This window comes from Rousettus aegyptiacus, unplaced genomic scaffold (genome assembly GCF_014176215.1).
Source record: "Rousettus aegyptiacus isolate mRouAeg1 unplaced genomic scaffold, mRouAeg1.p scaffold_m13_p_2, whole genome shotgun sequence".
In the NCBI taxonomy this organism is placed as follows: domain Eukaryota; kingdom Metazoa; phylum Chordata; class Mammalia; order Chiroptera; family Pteropodidae; genus Rousettus; species Rousettus aegyptiacus.
In genome coordinates this window covers 140,800,911-140,821,844 of record NW_023416295.1, presented here as the reverse complement: position 1 = coordinate 140,821,844, position 20,934 = coordinate 140,800,911, and the positions used below count along the sequence as shown (strand labels likewise).

Genomic DNA, 20,934 nt, shown 5'->3' with positions numbered 1-20,934 from the left:
GTGACCATAATAATGTCTGCATAAAATAATGTCTCCAGCTCAAAAACTGAAAATCAACAAAGATCGACATGTAAAGCCCAACAAATAGAAATGGAGTGTCTTTCATTTCCAGGAATACAAGCTCCTTGCAAGAACTCATAAGATGCCTTTCATCCATCTGTGGTTAAAATGTTTAGGTGGATGATCCAGCTGATTACCTCTCCCTCAGCAAGGCTCATCCCAACTTTTACATCTTACCTGTGGTTCCAAAATAGGACACCACCACCACTAAAAGACATAATAACGTACAATGTTTTGCAGAGCTAAGATATCCTGAGTGATTAAAAAGATCATACAATAGTGATAATTCCTTGTTATCTTGAAATGTTGGTCTCTAACAATTTTTTTTAAAAGTATGTAGGTGCCACCAGACTTATTAAGTAAGGCTGACTTTGGCACTCTGACACCTGTACTCCAAACCGGATATCAACTGGCGGACCTGCCACAGTCCTCCGGTGCTCTGCCAGTGTGTACACCTCCTGCAGTGCTCTCCTCTGATCCTCACTGAGTGGTGCCATCAGGAGTTGGTACCAGGCAGCATCCCGATTCTGCACAGCTGTTGCATTTGGGGGTAGAGGGAAGAGGAAAAGATAAGGGAGCCCAGTGACAATTATTTCAAAGAATAATAATGACATAATCAAATTACAATGAAATGACTGTAGACAGAAAGTACAGCACTATGATAAACACAAGTGATGAAACTAATTCCAACCAAAGATTATTTCTGAGTACCCACTTAGTAGCCAATTACATGGGGCTATAAAAGGATGGTTGAGACATGAAAAATCTCTGCTTTGCCTACATTTTCTGCTTCCTTCACCACCTCCCCTTCATCCTAGGTTTTAGTAACTGTGAATGCTCCCTAAAATCCAGATCTTGGAAAACATTTGTACCCACTTGTCATCACTGTCCTCCAGAATTCTCATACTACCTACAACTTCAGCATTGCTCCTACACCAAGAACTCAAATTTGTACCTTTAGGCACACTGCTCCCTATAATCCTCCTGGACTTTTCCATTTGAACAGCCTGGCTCTAATTCAACTAAAACCAAATCTAACATTTACCTCCTAGATCCTCCTAGGTTCTATCAGTCTCCTAGTTGATCACTGTAAATCCCTAACATCCTTATCCATGCCCTCTCTACATCCAATCTTCTGCTGCTTTCTTAAAGTCTCTCCCCTACATAAAGTCCTTCCTATATATTTATGGCTACAAATATTGTCTTCCTATTTCAGGGCCCTATTAGTCCTAAATTAATAACCTCCTAATGCTCGGTTCCTGAGTCTAGCCCCCTTCAGTTCTTTGCACATTGCTACAACGCCCCTGAAAAAAAATTACCACATGCCTGAAGACACAAGGATGTTCACTTTAGTATCACTTGTAACAGCAAAAATAAAAAGAAAAAAACTGGAAATATTCATATGTCCATTAGTGGAACTAAATTATAGCACAACCATAGCAATACTATGTAACTGTAAAATAATCTATACTAATATTTTTTCTTATAATTTTTATAATAATTTTCTAAATATTCACATTGGTTTATTATTTTTAGTTCTATAAACTTTCCATTTACATTTTCCATTTTTATACTGGGTTATTGGTCTTATTCAATTGTAGAAGGTCTTTGTAAACTGTGGGCCTTAAGCCTATGATAGGTATGTGGCAAATATTTCTCCCAAACTTTTATGAGTTCTTTAACTGTATTTATAGTGTCTTTTGCTGTCAAATTTGGTAAATTGTTTATGTAGTAAAGAGTTATTTTCTTAGGGCATCTGGACTCTGTTCCTTCTCCCAGGGATCGTGAACTGCTGATAAGTTTATGGCCACAATTTTTAAGCAACATATGACTAAGATACTTTATTCTTTTTTGTAAAAATGTTTATCCATTGATACCTAGAGGATGAACGACTTATGCAGATGCTCTTGCCTGAAATTACTTTTGTGAGGATAACCTGCAGCCTCACCTGCCACTTTACAACGATGAAGATTGCTGGAATTGGGTGATGGGTGTTTCTCTGTGTTATTCTCTCTCATTTTGTGTATGTTTGGGTATTTCTATAATAAAAATAAATACAATTTTTTAAAAGAATCTAAGCCAGTTTTGGGCAGATCCCAAAACAACTTCTAACAGGACAAAATGAAGAAAAAGTTTAGAAAAAATCTGAAGATTGAGGGAGTAAAGACATACTTAGCAGAGCTTGTGTAAAAAATTGATATTCATCCACACTATTGTCAAGGTCAAGTGGAGTGCTGAACCCTTCAAGGGCAGTTTCTTCCAATACTTCTTCATCCCAGTCATCATCGTCTTCCTCTTCATCTTCACCTCTTCCATTATTAGGCTGCATTGCTTGAGCAGTTTCATTCGCCTCCTCTTCATCACTTGAAATCTCCTCTGTGAATCCGTTATTTGAAAAAATCAAAACACACAGAGTTAAAACATAAAATTCCATAAAGAAAACAAAAATTATAAAATGACACCCTGGAAATGGAAAAATTACCATATAATTTTACATAAAACTATAAAATAATGTTTGCTAAACTGAAAATGCCTTTATCCTCCTCACTGAAAACAACTTCTAACTGTGCCTGAATCTGTGATCTAGCTGAAGATTATTCCTACGGCTTTGCTATGGCTGCCTCATGTTCATTAACACAAAATACTATTTAACTACAGACAAACAAATTAACTTTTCTGTCAAAATAAAAAAAACACAAAATGATTATGCAGTCAGTTTATATGTGTTAAATAACGATGACCTCCCACTGAATTCAGGCCTCTTAACTATGTATTGCTCAGAAATGATCAGGTAAAGAGGTCATTTCTGCTAACAGAAACAGAAAAATATAGAAATGTAAAAGGAAAATAAAATAGCCATATGTGGGTTGAAAAGTTAAAAGATGAATTGTGCATCACCGTGGATTCTGTTTCTATTTTCAGTGCTAGTCTGTTCCAAGCAGTTAGACCAGTGTTGTAAATAACCAGGAGACAGTAAATAATGCAAGGCAGATCCAGAAATAAGGCAAGAAATCACAGTTTTGACCACATACTTTAATATATGTGTGTGCATATGTGTGTGTGTGTGTGTGTGTGTGTGTCGCAAAGGTATAATTACAAAGACAGCAATAATACCTTTGCTAGTTAATCATTCTATACTTTAGTAAGAAATTCAACAAGAAAGTCTGGGATATTACTAGAAAATTTTTCAAGTAATATTAATTATAACCCCATAAAAAATGAACAAGAAATTCTTAAGAGATCATAATATACTAAAAAAAGAATTCTATCATTGTTGCCATATACTTAGCAAAAACAAACAAACAAACAAAAACCCTCTAGTAAAGAAACACTATTGTAAAAAAAAAAAGATTTGTATATTTTCCAGAAAAAGTTTTGATTTTTCCCAGTTAAAGAAGTGCTACTTCTAACCAGAAGCAGAAAAACTTCATTTGCAGTTGGATAATGTTACTTCCTGGGACTTAGTAGTAACAGTGAATACCATTAAATAAAATAAAGGTCTAATATTCTTGATTCTAACAATCTTATTCTGACTCTTGATTAAGCAAATCGCCTTCATTTATGTACTTTATTCTAAATTTATAACATGTAAATCACAAGTATCTCCTAATTATAATTTCTGATGATGAATCACCTTAGAATCGTTAAAAACAAATCAAGCACTCTCTACCAATCTGCTATACTGACACTTCTGTTCTAAGACTAATGGTTCATTTAATTTATATCTTCTGGCTTCACTGAGACCTTTGGTACCAAAAATAATAATAATAATTGAAAAACTGACAAGACCATTTAATTCTGTTGTAAATGTATTTCCCAGGGTTTAACAACATTCGCTAGGCTCAATAATAAATCACTTACGTGTCAAAAGGTGAACAGACATAAATTTGTATCACATAATATAATTAAGTCAACCAAACCTAAAATATTTGTTAAATGTACAACAGGCCAAAGAGTGTAAATGTGTTCAATGACTACAAACAGACTAAGATTCAAGGAAAACACATGCTCAAATCAAAATTAATTACAGCATTTACTGCAGTTAGAAGACTTTACCATTTTCTTCCATATCTGTTTTCTCTGTTTTTGAGCAATCTTCCCGGTTTACCAGTTGTCTAGTAGCACACACCTGCTTTAGACCAAGGAAAAGGAAAAGAATTGAGGGCACAATCTGTCCCACCACAGCATCTACTGCAGGAGGTCGATTTTGCAATTCCAAGAGGATACTCAGTCCTATTATACACATCTTCCGGTCATGATGCCTACAAATTATGAAGAGAAAAAAAAATATGTGCATGAGGAATTAGGACAAATTCTGAGGAAACTATAAAAAAAAAAAGTCTGAGGTGTACTCTAAGGTTCATTTATTAGAATTACACAGAGGTATCCCCATTTTGGACTATATGAAATCCTATGTAAATCAAGTTTTGTAAACCAATTATTATCAGCAAAGACTTATAGGAGTCTGCCATCGGTATGGTAAAATCTTGTTATATCAATTTACGATTAATATAAATGCCATATCTGGCATAACAAGTTTATTAAAGCAGGAATACCTGTATTTGACATCATAAAATTCCTATCCAATGGAAAAAAAGGAACAGTTCCTTAGACTTTATTAGATTGGTCTACAGGTTTCTTAGCAGATGGACCATAAGCTGTTTCAAAAATTCAGCATCTAATAAGCTGAATTAATGGCTATAAGTAAATCTATTCACTGTCCTCTGCTATAACACAAGATAAGGAAAATTTAATTATGAAGGAAAAAAATTTGACCAATACACACTACACACATTTTTCAACTAAATGTGTATTCTAAGTTGTTTAAAACTAAAAATATTAAAGACTATATTATATAATAATTAAAATTACAGACATGAACAAAAAATAATTTTCAGTAATTCAATTTCTTTAAAATAAGAGTAATATACAACAAACCCAATGATGAACATATTACAAGCTTCTATTATTCTTCATTATTTGCATTGCTTGATTTCTTCAAGTTATTACTGCTAAAGCAGTTACACAATAACAGGAACCATACTTGTCCTGAGGGCTGTCTTATCCCTGTAGACTGTAACTAGTAGCACAGACTGAGTGTCAAGGGTATCACTGCTGGAAAGACGACTATCAAGTGGAGCTCTAAAGAATCCAAGGAAGCACAATCCAAGCATGCCCAGTCTATGCAATAGCTGAGTCTGACTTTCTATCTTTGGAAAATGGCTTACAGATGCTAATAAAGAGATACGCGTACCAACTGCATAACTGTGAAGACCAAATATCTACTCCCTAAACCTTTGTCAGAGACGACTTTAAGCACAATTTCTTTTTAAAATATGTTCTTCCCTTGAAGGCTTTAATAAGAAATCTAAAACAGGGACAAATTCCAGTCTCCTACAAATGGAAAAATTAGAATAAACATAGCAGCTTACAGACATGTTCGCCCACTCCTATTCTACCACCCTAATTCAGGCCTCCCTCATCTCCCACCACTCAGAAGTGCCCTAACTACCACTCCTGCTGGAAGTCTTGTCCCCTCAGCAAGTTTTTCTAAATGATATCTTATAAAACTCAAAAAGAATATTAGTTATTTCTAATGCTTTAAACAATTACTCAGCAATCTAGCTCAAATTCTAGTATAACACCATAACTCCTATGTGTTGAGTCACTTGAGGCGGGCATATAACTACCACTTTTCTTATGTTAGAAAATTAGGAGAGTTGCTTCACATAAGGCCAAACTCTCCTACCAGGGCAGCACCTGGGCTACAGTTAACTATCCTGACCTTATATTTGAGAACAAGGTCCCCTGAGATCTACAGAGTTCAATATCCTAGAACAGTACTGTATATCTTTACCAGACTGGTACCTTGCTTAGCAGCCTTCCTCCATTTAGAATGCTTTTACCCATAGGCACTTAATGGTCACAGAACGTGAATGGACACCTAATTTTTGTTACCTAAAGATATAACAATACACATAAATCAAAAAAAGTGGAGAAAAGGTATACCTAATTTTCAGAGCCTACATTCTTTCCACTAAATTATACTGCTGAAACATTGCTATTTCTCTAAAAATTAAATATTATGTTAACGATATACTAAAAAGAATTCTTAAAATATGAAAATTATCTTTCCATATACAATTATATGTACATATAATAAAAAAATCGACTTTCCAGAAACAGAAATGCAGTATAAAATCCAAAAGACACATACCCAAGAAAACAATCTGTATCATTCATCCACTGATTTACAAACTGTACAGTTATAGGTCCAGGGTTGTGAGGCAACTGAATTCTTTCTAAGGTATGTAGCAGCAAATCAGGGTTGTAGTACAAGGCAGCAATTGCAACCTGAAGACACATAGTACGAAGCTCACTAGTTTTGACCCCTCGAGTTAATCTCTCCAAAACAAGTTGAACAAAGAGTGGAATGCACTAGAGGGATAAAAGAAAGAGAAAATCAACCACACACAAAGAAACCAAATAACTTTTATAGAAAGCTGAATGTTGGTAAAAAAGTGTAATCGATAAATAAGATACTCTTAATGACAATAAAACTTTTGCTTATTTAAGTCACTTTAAATATATTAAATTTATAGTCTCATAAAAACCCAGAGATGAGATGGCCAAAGAGAAGTCCTAGAGCAGTGCCAGGAAGTCTCCTTCCCTTTAAAGTACAGATTACAGTTAGCAATTCTCCTACAGGAGTCCACACTCAAATGGTGGCAATAAGTATGGACTCAGCCTTTCCACGTTTAAGGTAAAATGACTATGGTGATAAATGAAATTGAAAGATAAATGAATAAAACTCAGAATAAGAATGATGTGATCAGAATTTCTCTTAAGAAAGAAGATTCCTGTTGGCATAAGTGAAAGACTGAAATAAAAACAGTGGATTCGGCATATAAAACAAAATCATCGGACTCCAATCTTTAAATGCAATGTTGATGAACTAATCTTAAGTATTTGCTAATATATATTTTCAATTAAAATAAATGGGCTGAAACTATGTAAAATTAAATTCTAAGGTCATCATATGTTATTTTCAAAAGTAAATTTTAAAAATCAAGGTCTTAGGGAAAGATGGATGAATAGGCAGAACAGAGAATATTTAGGGCAGTGAAACTTTAGTAACATATAGTAACCCTGTATGTCATTATAACAGTGGATACATGCCATTATAAATCTGTCCGAGCTCATAGAATATACACAAAGAGTGAATCCTAACATAACTATGGACTTTGGGTGATAATGATGTGTCAATGTAGGTTCATCAATTGTAACCAATGTACCACTTTGGTGGAGATATTAGTAATGCAGAGGCTATGCATGTGTGGGGGCAAGGGGTATGTGGGAAATCTCCGTACTTTCTGCTTGATATTGCAGTGAAGCAAAAACTGCTCTAAAACAAAATTTATTTTAAAAACAAATTAAAAATCAAGGTTTCATGGAGAAATTTAAGAGTTAGATATAATGACTTCTTTAGTAGGCAAAACTATAAAATCATTGGAGTCAACAGACTAATAGCCTTTTCGGGATAATACATTAAATCAAAACACATGACTATATGTGGTACTTTTAAGACAGATTTTATAAAGAGATGACTAGTTTTAATTTTACTGCTTTCTTCTCATATTCTAATATAGAGGATTCGGTGTTCTGATCTGATAGAACAACATATAGAACAGAAATGCTACCTTAAAAATTATTACTATGGTTAAAGTATTGTGAATCAATGAAGTCACAAGACAATGTAAACTAAACTCAAAAAACTCTTTTTGAGATATTTTAAAAATAGTTTTATTTTAACATATATTTATTATTATATGCAAAGCTATTAGTAATACAAAGAAACCTTAAGGTTTAAAACTAGTAAAACTAAAATTATCCTTTTAAATTACATTAAAACAAAATCAATAACGGGGACTGATTGAACAAACTATAAACCCACAAATAGAGAACCATGCAGCTTCAAAAAGGAATGCAGAATATCTCTATATACAACTATGGAATGACATACAGAATGTATTATTAAGTGAAAGTGGCAGAATTGGAAAAAAAAATAAGTAATTAAGAAGGTAAGGAGAGAATAAATACGTCTATTTGCTTATTTTTTCAAATGAAAAATAACTAAAACTGGGGAGAAATGGGGACAGGGAGTAAGGGTAGAGGAGACAGGGATGTAAGCTAAACTTTCCTGAATATACTTTATTTTATAAATTACATTTTATAACTTTGTAAGTTTTATATATTCATTTAAAAAACTTTTAAGCAATTCCTAAAAATTAAAATAAAATGAAATAAATGAATCCACCAAACAAGGATTATTTTAAATGACTTTAAAGTTTAATGATTTGACTATATTTTGATTATATATCCCTAGTTTATGGATATACCCTTGTAGATAAAAAGAGCTACTAAAAAATCTTGGACTGTTAATAGTAATCATGTGTTGGTAATAATATTGACATAATTACTCTGAGGCTATATGTACATATTATTAGGCTAAAGCAAGCAGGTAACTGTGATGAAAACCAGGATTTTTGGTTGGGTCATTTGGTATAATTAGGATCAATTAGGTTAAGTCAAAATAATGGACTCCTGAATTTGAATTGAAAAAATATCTACATGTGCTAATGATGCACTAATCTAAAAAAAAAAAAAAAAAAAAAGATACAATATGTACTTTCTGGCTCTCTTATACAGAAATAACGGCCAACTCAATAGCGATGACTATTCCTCGTGCTTAGTCTTGAAATACCGTTTCCCAGGGTAGGGCAAGAAATGTACATGATAAACCTAGAACATCTAGTCCTATCAGATAGCAAGCAAACTACCAAACACTACTAGAAGTTCGGGTCAAAAGTACTCATATCACAAACTCAAGAAGCTCCCACGGGCCAAATGTTGAAGCAACTTTCCTTCCTCACACCATATACAAAATTTAACTCAAAATAAGGACCTAAATGTTAGAGCTAACAAGGAATCTCTTTGTTTTCTAAACCTAAGGAACATATTAATTGCTGTGAAAGTGCTGTTTAGATAATGTCGTAACATAAATTGGTTCTTCAGAAAAGATCAACAAAATTGACTCAACTAACCAAGAGGGAAAAAAAGACATAGACGATTCTATTACTAAAATCAGGGGGAAAAAAATAGTCATTACTACTAACCTATGGAAACAAAAATAAATAAAGAAATTTTATGAACTACATGAAAACAAATTAGTTAGATGAACAAACTCCTTAAAAGATGCAAACTACTGAAACTGACTCAAAAAAGTAAAAATATGAATAGACCTATAACAAATAAGGAGATTGAATTAGTAATTTAAAACTACCCACAAAGAAAAGCTCTGGCACAGATAGTTTCCCTGCCAAGTTTTACCAAACATGTAAAGAACACTGAACCTCACAAACTCTTCCAAAAGACAGAAGAGGAGGGAGCACTTCCCAACTCATTCTATGAGGCTGGCATCACTCTGATACCAAAGCTAAACAAATATATCACAAGAAAAATACATAATTCAATATCTCTTATAAACATAGACATAAAAGTACTTTTTGAAAAATACCAGCTAACTGAATCTGGAAATATATAAAAAGGATCATACGCCATGACCAAGTAAGGTTTACACCAGGAATGCATGCTTGATTTAACATCTGAAAATCAATTAATGCAATACACCACATCGATAACGGGCAAAAGCCACATGATCATCTCAATAGATGCAGAAAAAGCATCTGAAAGAATTCAATACCCTTTCATAATAAAAACACTCAACAAACTAGGAATAGACAGGAACTCCCTCAACCTGATAAAAGGCATCTATGAAAAACCTACAGCTAATATCAGACTTAACGATAAAAGACCGAATGCTCTCCCCACTAAGATGAGGAACAAGACGAGATGTTTCCTCTTGCCAGGTCTATTCATTCAACATTGCACTGGAGGTTCTAGTCAAGGCAATTAGGCAAGAAAAATAAAACAAAAAGCACCCAGATTGGAAGAGTAAAACTCTATTTGCAAATGACATGACCTTGTATACAGAAAATCCTAAGGCATTCACCGAAACACTATTAAAACTAATAAACAAGTTTGGCAAGGTTGTAGAATACAAGATAAATATACAAAAACTGCATTTCTATACACAGGCCATCAGCAGTTTAAAAATGAAATCAAGTAAACAATTCCTTTTACAATAGCATTAAAAAAAAATAACATACTTAGAAATATTTTAACCTAAGAACTGCAAAACTTATACTCTGAAAAATCTAAAGCATGTTTGAAAGAAAGACAACCTAATAAAAAGATATCCCAAGTTCAGGGACTGAAGGACTAAATATTCTTAAGATGACAATACTTCCTAAAGTGATCTACAGATTCAGCACAATGCCTAACACAATCGCAGCTGGCTTCTTTTGCTGAAATTGACAAGCTTACCCTAAAATTCATACAGAAATACAGGGGACCTAGAGCAGCCAAAACCATCTTGTAAAAGAACAAAACTTAAGGACTCGAACTTCCTAATTTCAGAACTCACTACAAAGATACAGTAATGAAGACAGGTAGTTCTGGATTAAGGATAAAAAAATTAATCAAGTAGGAAAAGAAGCTGGAAATAGATTCAATTGATTTTACAAGGGTGCCAAGACAATTCAACAGAGGAAAAAAAACAGTTTTTCAATAAATGGTGCTGAGACTACTTGATACCACATGCAAAATAATGAATTTAGACCCATTCCTCATACCGCATACAAAAATTAACTTAAAATCAATTAAATACCAAATAGTAGCACTAAAGCTACAACTTTTAGAAGGAAACAGGGAAATCTTTAGGAAACTGGATTCAGCAATAGTTTTTTAAATATGACACCAACCAAAAGCATTAGGAAAAATAGATTAACTGGGCATGATCAAAATTAAAAACTTCTTGTCTACAGCCATGCTACCCTGAACAAATCCGATCCCGTCTGATCTCAGAAGCTAAGCAGGGTTGGGCCTGGTTAGTACTTGGATGACCACCTAGAAAGTCCAGGTGCTATAGGTGTAAAAAATAAAAAAAAATAAGGGATTGTTAGCTGAAAAGGTCCTTGCAATCTGTGAGATCAACAAAGGGTTGCCTCGTCTAAAAAATAAAAATAAATAAAAAATTTTTAAAAATAAAACTTCTCTGCTTCAAATGACATCACCAGGAGAATAATAAAATGATCCATAAGTGGTGAGAAAATTTTTGCAAATTATATATCTGATAAAGGCTCGAATGTAGAATATATAAAAACTCCAACTCTGTAATAAATAGACAAATAACCTATTTGAAAATGGGCAAAGGATTTGACTAGACAATTCTCAAAAAAGGATATACAAAGAGACACAAGAAAAGATGTTCGTCATCATTAGCCATCAGGGAAATGTGTATCAAAACTACAAGATACCACTTCTCACCCCTCAAAAAAAGCAAGTGTTAATGAGGAATGGAAAATGGTGCCGCTGCTTTGGAAAAAAAAAGTCTGACAGTTCCCCAAATCATTAAACAAAGAATTACTACTCCTAGATATATACCAAGAGAAATGAAAACATGGTTGCACAAAAATTCACATACAACTGTTCATAACAACATTGTTCATAATAGCCAAAACACAGAAATAATCCAAATATTGTTCAACTGATGAATGGCTAAACTAAATGTGATATATCCACATAATGGAATACTTAGAAATAAAGAGAAATAAAGTACTGATACATGTTATCACATAGATGAACCTTTAAAATATTATGCTAAGTGAGAGAAGTCATTCACAAAGAACCACAAATAATTTCATTCATATAAAATATCTAGAATAGATAAATGTATACACTTCAAATGGGTGTATAAATTATATCTCAATAAAGCTGTCATAAAAAAATTACAGAACTGAAAGAGAAAAGAGATACCACAGTATTACTTAAACACTTTAAAACACTTTTTTCTCTGTAATTAAATATCATATCATGACATCAAAAATCAATCTTGTTAAAAATTTATAATACTAAGTTTATAAACAGAAATTTTTTTCTTTTTTTTTGCACAGTATGTTCATTTCTGTTTTTAAAAAAAGATAATTTGGGAATATTTCAATAGCACACACAAAAACAAAGGGAAAATGCAAATCTCTGGGAATCCAACTGTACAGAATTTACACATTTATCTCCTTTATGATTTGTTTGATAGCCCCTTAAACTATTAAACATTTTTTTCTGTGTATCTCTTTCTCAGATAGAATGCAAGGTACAATTTCCAAATTGCATGGGTCTTTTTCTTTGTCAGTTAAATAGAATTTGTACAAACTAGGCTATCTTTTTAATTTCCCATCATAATATAAACAAATGTCAATTGGGCATGTAAATTTAAATGTAAACATCAAGATGGAGGCTTTCCATATATATGTTACCTGGTCAATTCCCCTTCCTTTGCACTGGAGAATGATGACTTCAAGAAGTTTGGCTGCATGACATTCCGCATCTTCTCCAGCATCTCCACATAGTACCTGCCGTTATTACAATTAGCTCAGCAGTGAATGGCATTGCACTTAACTTAATCAAGTCCACATGAAGCAAATACCCATAAAAATTCAACCATTAGAATTATCGCTTTGCTTGCTTTTCAAGGTTACCTTGCTAACCTAAAGAGGGAAGGTCAAGATAAAGTCCATCTATCTTCTTTATCTACTCCAATTCCTTATATGGAGTAACAATTCACTTACTCAACTTTGGATTAATAAAGTAGGCTACATGAGTTAATTATCTAAATAAATGAAGCTTCCCTTTAAAAGCACCAAGACAACAAAATAATAAAACAAAATTTTAAAATAAATAACCTTTTTATTTATTTATTTTTGAAAGTTCAGGGTGTTTTTGTTTTTGTTTTTATTTTTTATAGTGACATTGGTTAACAAAACCCAGTAAGTTTCAGGTGTACAATTCAACATTATACGCGCACACACACACACACACACATACATACATTGCATTGTGAAATAACCTTTTAAACAATAAAATGAACCCTGTGTTTTTCTGATCCTATTGGATTCTTATCCATAGGCACCCATTTTTTCATGATAAGCATAATTAAATAATACGTACTTTTTAATTTCCCCACGTAGACTTTATAATTAGAAATATTTTCCATGGACATTATAAACCATTTAGAACTATACGATACTACAGTAGATGAATATAATAAAGTTACCTGACTATTTCCCTATTGTCAATTCTATATCTTCACTATTATAAACAATTCTACAATGTACACATTCATACATAAAATTGAAATATAACAAGGTGCCCACAGAAAGATTTGTAGAGTAGAAGCATGCTTATAGAAATCAAGACAGGTGGAAAAATTAAGAGTTCAAACAAGACATAAAAGAACAGACTTTACCCAAAGAACAGAGGAGAGACAGAAATTTAAAATATAGACAAAAGGAGGTAACAGAGAGAAACCAAAAACAGATTCACTGAAAAAAGACTTAATTATATTTTTTTTAATTAAAAAATTAGAAATGAAAATATAAATACAAATAAAGAAGATTGAAAAATAAGAGAATACTATAGGGAACACTCTATTCCTTATTTGAAAACTTAGATGAATTGGATAATTTCCTAGACAAATACGATTTAAGAAACTGAATTAAAAAGAAATTCCAGATAAAGATGACTGAACACTCCCATTTAATTCCTTCCCAAAAGGCCATTAAAATGATAATAAAGAGATTTTGGAAGCATACATCCACAAGGATAGAGAAATGGAAAAAAGAGATAGCTATAAAATTTTGGTAGCTAGAAAACAGATGGATCAGTGAGCTGAAGAGTAAGCAGCTAGCTGCCAAAGCCAAGAATCAGCCATATTTATATAAATTTTAAATTCTACCTCTAGAGCAGTGTATCTAGATCTAGATTATAAATGTGAACGGGCTCTGGAACCAGAATTCCTTGGTTCAAACCTCAGCTCTGCCACTTTTTAGCTGTGTTTTCAGAAAAGCTACTTAACTGCTGTGTCTTACTGTCAGCAACTATAAAAGGAGGATAATATGTCTACCTCATGGGGTTGTATGATACAGAAAGAAAAAAAATTACTCTTTTCCCAAAATTGCATTCATTTTACTTGGGTTCAAATCTGGTGCTGACACATAGTAGCTATGTGACTTACAACAATTTACTAAACTTCAGGCACAATGCAAGATACTGTGGTTCAATCTCCTCTTTGATAAAAAAGTGATACCTTCCTTATAATGCGATAAAGATTAAATAAGTTAATATGTATAAAGTGCTCAGGAAATTCCTGGCATATGGTTAAGAGTTCAATAAGTATTAGTTATTATTAAAATCAAAAATATGAAATATGAAATATTACCTACTTGACAAGTCTAAGGTCATTATTGTGAATATCACTTTTACTCTATCTGCTATAATACAAAGCAGCTGTGAGTTACAAATAGACTATGCAGGGCTGTTATGTTTTCTACTTGTTGCTTTCTCTTACCCTTTTCTTCACTAGCTGCTCTCTAACTTAGGAAAAACTAAAGACTTCTGATTATGATTTAACAGATCTTGGTACACATCTCTTTCCATTGAGAAAAATAGGTTGTATACTAGTTTTACTCCCAATTCCAGGGCCAAACTTTTAGGTTTGGCTTTCTCAAATTTGCCAGCTCTATGCAATACAGTTTTATATTTATGTATATACATATATTCACCTAAAGGAGAAGGGAAACTTTATTTAGTCATCAATGATTCCAATATATAAACAGTAAAGGACCAAATCTAACCTGTGGCAAAGATAATATAGTAGACAATCATGTTTGTGCATAAATACAACAATTGCCTCATGTGACTTATAAATTATCCTAGGCTGAGCTAAATAATGCTGTTTTTCCAACTATTTCAATGTTTTGTCCTATGTTATTTATGTTCAAATTACCTTTATCTCATGATTGCCAATATACACATTCAATTAAAAGAAAAATCAATGATTGACACCGTGTGGTTATTTTCCCAGCACTTTTCTTTAATCAAGTAGTAAGTTTTTGAAAGAAAAAAATACAAAGAAAATTATTCACCTTGAGGGGGGAAAAGGGGAAGTAGATTTGGGTAACAGGGGCCAAATATGTGGTGACAGAAAGAAATCTAACTATGGACAATAAACACACAATGCACTATATATATGACTTACTGTTGAACTGTACACTTGAAATTTATTGGATTTTGTTCATCAATTTCACCTCTCAAAAAATTTAATTTATTTATATAAAAGATTCAAAGAAGGAAAAAAAAGAAAATTATTTACCTTGAACATTATAAAGTACACGGCTATAAATGTGGCAAACATTCTTAAACACAACACACAATATAAAATGTTCAAATTACAATTCGAAGCTCCATTAAAAAATTCAAAATGACAACTATATGTTGATGAAGGCGAATATAGAACTAAATGTGTAAGAAAATGTATGTTGCAATAAAACACTCAAACATTAGGAAGAACCACTACAAGTGATTAGGACATGCTTACCTTTCTACACATTGTAAAAAGTATTTCTAAATGCTTTGGATTTGATAGTAAAGTATTTGTATCTATTGTCACATAATTATGCAGGAGAGGCATCATGTCTGGAAAAAAAATTTCAAAATCCCAATGAGACTTAAGTGACAGGAGTATATATTATTCACACTGAACCATATTTCTGTCGCACCCACACATTACTATCTTCCCCAGCAACCACAAAACACTAGAAACAAGTGATAAATCTGCCCTATTTGTAGATGAAATATGTCTTATTTTTCTCCATAGCGCTCATCACCGTCTGACATATTACATGTTTTCTTGATCGGAAACATCAAAAGAGCAAGAGCTACTTTGTTCACTGTTGTATAGTTGAACTTAGAAGAGTGCTTGGAATTTAGTCAGTATTCAGAAAACAGTAACTGAATATATGGAAAATATGCTCTGATCGCAAGCTAATTTAACATGCGATACGGAACAGAGTCTCCCTCCTATTGCCCATATTCCTGAGGCTTAACAACAGTGCTGTGACAACTCCGCCCTTTACTTGACAGGGAAATAAGAACAATTATTTTCTGGTTAGTACTGGAATCATCTATGTCTTTCTTTCAAGTGCCAAAGGAAATAATATCTAGACAGAGGAAAGCAAAAATGTTACATAGTCAAAGCCATACCTGTAAAGTATTCGAAACAATCCTGCTGAAATACTTCATATAATATACCTAGAAGCTGCCACATTTGAGGAGAAATACCATGGCAGGTTAAACTGTATGCCAGTGAAAGAATTTCTTCATAGAATTCTAGAAAAAAGAAAATCTCTGGTAAGAATGCTAGGAAATAGCAAAAATTAAACACAAAGGCCACAGGGGAGGATTTAGGCTGCACCCTAATGCAAATTCCTCTTATATCTAACATACTTTTGAACATCCCTTTCTCAGCATCCACATCTTCAGCTACATAGTATTTGCTACCTTTCATTTCTTATCAATATCTGCCCCCTGCTCAAACAAGGCAAAGATTTATTTTTACTAAACTTACTTACAATATATAATTTTTAGACATTTTGTACTATATAAAATTTAATTTATACTTATAAAAATGGGTATAAGAAGGAACAGATTGTCATATTTCTCTCATGTACCAGATTTTAAATTTATGAATAATTAATATTCTTTGGAGAGCTTAATTAAGCTATGCTAAGGCATCTGACTGTCTCGCATATTTCTACAAACTATATACTGGACAGTATTTTGTCAACTTACATAACCTATAAAAATTATACAATATTTTTCAATTTGCCTCAAGACAATTATACCCTTCAAAAAATAGAAGAGTCTAAAGGGAATGTTTCAGTATTTGCATATGTATTTCTTATTACTCTCAGTCAAAAAGAACTTATATCTAAACATAAAAGCAGAAAACATAAACCTCAACATAAAAATTTGTATAATTCCTACTATGTCACTGAGCAAAAGTCTAACTTCAAAGTTTTTTTTCCTCATTAAAAAGAACTAATATTCACCCTAGAAACTTGAATAAAGTTCTATTCTGTAACATTATTTAAAACCTGAATGAAGTTTTATTCTGTAGCATATATTCAAAAGCTAGTAATACTGATATATTGGCCTTACTGAAAGCAAAATAAGAGGGAAATCACAGATTATGAGAAATTATTTGTTATGTAAGACAATCACTTGAGAAACAGCAAATTATCTGAATATAAAATTTCTGAAAATTCTATTCATCATTACTCCACCATGAAAGGTGAAAAAAGGAGAACAAATGCCTCTTCTAACATGAAACCTAAGGACAAAAAAGGGGCCCAATATTTCCTTTCGTGCCCTTGATAGCTATGGCATGCGTGTATGACCTGGCCACTCGGATGCTTAAGACCAGGACTTTGAAGCCTGAGCGAGAAACTAGAAGGAAGGACAAAGCTGTTACAGATTATTTTTTGTGACTGTGTTGAGGTCTGGACGGTGGTAGGTGGCAGTAGAGGACCCAGTGTTGACAGAGTCGGCACTGGCCTACTAAGCAGACCATTTCTATGGCAGAATCCTGGATGGCTCTAGCCTTCCCACTGATTCAAGTGAGCTACCAAATATCTTTCCACTAAATTCCATTTATGCTTTAACTAATCAGAATTTATTTCAATTATTCTCAACCAAGATTGTTAGGGTGTGATGGTTTTACTAAGTTTGACTTCATGTGTAAGATAAAGCAGTGAAAGCAGTAATAGCTAAGACCAGCTTTTAATATTAAATAATATTTTATGAGTAAATTAGCAAAATGAAAACAGGCAAAAGAGGGACAGAAAGTAGGACAACAGAAAGAGACAGGACAAAAACATTATAGGGAATTCTGGAATAACAGATTCAACCCATGACATCTTCCAGAATAGTATTTTTTATCTGAGATCCTATGTGGCCAATATTGGTTCAAAAATGACCATCAACATTAAATGCATCACAGCTACATAAATACATAAGAGGGATCATCCATCACCTTGAGACTTGAAATAGGATATTAGAGGTGACAGGCAATTAGAACCATGGTTTTCTCCTCTGCCCACAGCACCCAAGAAATAGGCTCCCTTTCCTTTTATTAAGATCCCGATGTTGCAATTGCTCAAATCAAACAGCTGGTATAGGCAGGTTACAGAAGTTTTATAGAAACTATTTCTCTTTGCCTTACTTCACAAGATTATTTTAAATATAAATGGAGAATTTCCAGTTACGGTATTTTCCAAGACTACGGCCATAAGTGAACAAATTCTTTTGAGCTTATCACCTTCCCAATTTTAACATCTCCAATAACAATAATATTTCAAGATCCTGAAAAGTATAGATGAATAATCACAAAATAATTCTTGCCGCAACCTAGAAGGAAAGCAAATATTTGTAATTCTAGAACATGTAAGCAATTAAAAGATAAAAAACTTCTCTGCCTTCCTTTTTGAATGTGTTTTAAGTATATAATAATTTTTCTTTGTTTTGGTATAAAACTCAAATAATTCCAATATAGTAGTGCCCCTTATCCATGCTTTTGCTTTCCATGGTTTCAGTTATCTTCAACCACAATCTGAAAATATTAAATAGAAAATTCCAAAAATAAACAACTCAAATTTTAAATTGCATGTCATTCTGAGTAGCATGATGAAATCTCACATCATCCCATTCTGACCTACCCAGAACATGAATCATCCTTTGTACAGAGTATCCACACTATATATACTACCCACTCCTAGTTACTTAGTAGACCTCTTGATTATTATATTGACTACCACAGTTTCATAGTGCTTGTGTTCAAGTAACCCTTATTTTACTTAATGATAACCCCAAAGCTATTCACACAACTTTTATGACAGTATATAGCCACAACTGTTCTATTTTATTATTGTTGTTGTTAATCACTGACTGTGCCTAACTTTTATAATTAAACTTTATCAGAGGTATGCATGTATAGGAAAAAACATGTATAGGGTTTGGTATCATCTACGGTTTTAGGCATCCACTGGAGGTCTCACATCACATCCCCCATGGATAAGGGGGGGACTACTGTAATATCCTTACTTGAATAATCTTTACTTTATAAACTGATACTTTGCTAAAAAATATAAGTTGACCTTGGAGCTATGAAGGGTAAAATAAAACTTCAATCATCTCACTTAAATCACTGTTTACTAGTGTAACACTTTCATTAAGAATTCCTTTTGTTTCTACAATAGCCAGGACTTAAAAATTAGTCACCTAATTTCCTACAACTACTAGTGACTATTCTTCTCTGGCTATTAGATATGTTAACGGTTTTTCACTTGCTCTAATAAGAGAGTTAAGAAAAATACTTGTATCCTTGGATCCTATTAGCAGAAAGCACCACCAAGCTACTGTTTCACCTGCATGAAAATCACCTGGAATATTCAATAAAATGCAGATTCCTGGGCACTGCCTCAAACTAACAATCAGAATGGGGTTACAGTCCAGGAATCTTCATTTTAATTAGCTCCTCACTGATTCTCATGCACACTAAAGTCTGACAACTGTGACTTAACAGCAATAACTTCAAAAGTAAGGAGTATGTGTACCTGACATAGCATGCAAGATAATCCACAGAGATGGGAGAAAAATGTATGAGAACACTTTGAATCCCATCCTTTTACGTTTCTATTGTTTATGTATGTAAATGTAGTATGGTAATAGATGTGTATTGTCCTTAAATATATATTCAAATATTATTCACATATATTAGAAGTTCATGTTCAATTTTTTACTAATTAGGAAAATAGTCAAGGGACAGCCGCTCTTAAACAGTAACAGGCTTTTCTCACATCTTTCTATCTGAATACTACACAGATTGTGTCTCTCTCATGCCCAAATGCCTTGGGCCTAGCATCTTCAAAATGCTTGGATACTATGGAAAAGCAACCTCCTCTATGAATTTCCATCAGTTTGTTACATCCAGCATTAGTTACTGATTCTATTCAGAAGTCAGGCACTATAACAGATAATAGAACAATAATAATTCACACTTCTGATAAGGCATACGCCTATCATTTCACATTTTCAATCCCAGATTAAATTAACCTCACCTGAGCCTCATACCAGTTCCTGGTTTCTAAAAATATAAAATTTCAAATTCTCTGCCCTGTGGAAATTCTAAGAACAAAAATTCTTAGTTGGGTGTATTAATTTTTTCTCTAAATGAAAATAGAGATATTAGAAATATACCCAAAAACTGAAGAGAATACAGTTTTCTCTTTCTCAAAATTGTCCATTTTGTTGAATTTTAAGAGTTAAAAATACACTGGACGCTCATCAAATTTTTTAAAATTCTCAATTTACCTTTTTAGTCAACCTTTAAACTTACCGATTACATGCTTCTGTAAAACAAGATCAATGATCCGGAGACAGATATTCTCTAATTGCTGAGTAACCTAAAGATAAGTTTTAAAGATTTAGTTTAAAATTCATCATGCTATCCCTTGACCTATATTAATCTATTTAATTTTATAAATTTTATAAATTTTATATTATCTACATAAAAATATCAAAAGAATTTTATTGAGAGAAGTTGACAAGTTAATTCTAAATATCGTATGAAGAATTAAACATGCAAAACTACCAGAAAATTCTGAAAAGTAAACCAATGACAAAAATGGGAGATAAATCCATAATAAAATTAATTCTTTACCTCATACTTTATACCAAAATAAATTCCTAATAGAGAAAAGATTTCAATGTTAAGATTTAAGGCAAAAAAATACTAAAAGAAATTTTTTAAAAATTGTGTATAATCCTAGACAGGAAAATAACTCAAAGCCCAGAAACCAG

At 32.7% G+C, this 20,934-nt stretch overlaps 1 protein-coding gene and 1 pseudogene across 2 annotated transcripts in view; one reads left to right on the top strand and one right to left on the bottom strand.

Moving 5' to 3' along the window:
- Positions 1-20,934, bottom strand: part of IPO8 (importin 8) — a 56,502-nt gene that overhangs the window by 2,423 nt on the left and 33,145 nt on the right. Inside the window, exons 17-25 of one of the 2 annotated variants that reach the window (XR_004955665.1) lie at positions 20,471-20,537; positions 16,279-16,404; positions 15,614-15,711; positions 12,495-12,590; positions 6,278-6,498; positions 4,117-4,322; positions 2,233-2,436; positions 2,009-2,099; positions 506-595 (exon numbers count right to left, since the gene is read on the bottom strand). Coding sequence is in view for 1 of the 2 variants with exons in the window: in XM_016152048.2 (XP_016007534.1) it covers positions 479-595; positions 2,233-2,436; positions 4,117-4,322; positions 6,278-6,498; positions 12,495-12,590; positions 15,614-15,711; positions 16,279-16,404; positions 20,471-20,537 (1,135 nt within the window). In the remaining variant the exon portion in view is untranslated. Of the gene's footprint in view, positions 1-478; positions 596-2,008; positions 2,100-2,232; positions 2,437-4,116; positions 4,323-6,277; positions 6,499-12,494; positions 12,591-15,613; positions 15,712-16,278; positions 16,405-20,470; positions 20,538-20,934 lie in introns of those variants that run through there. The other variant, XM_016152048.2, reaches the window with a different exon arrangement.
- On the top strand, positions 10,999-11,113 carry LOC118614167 (annotated as a pseudogene).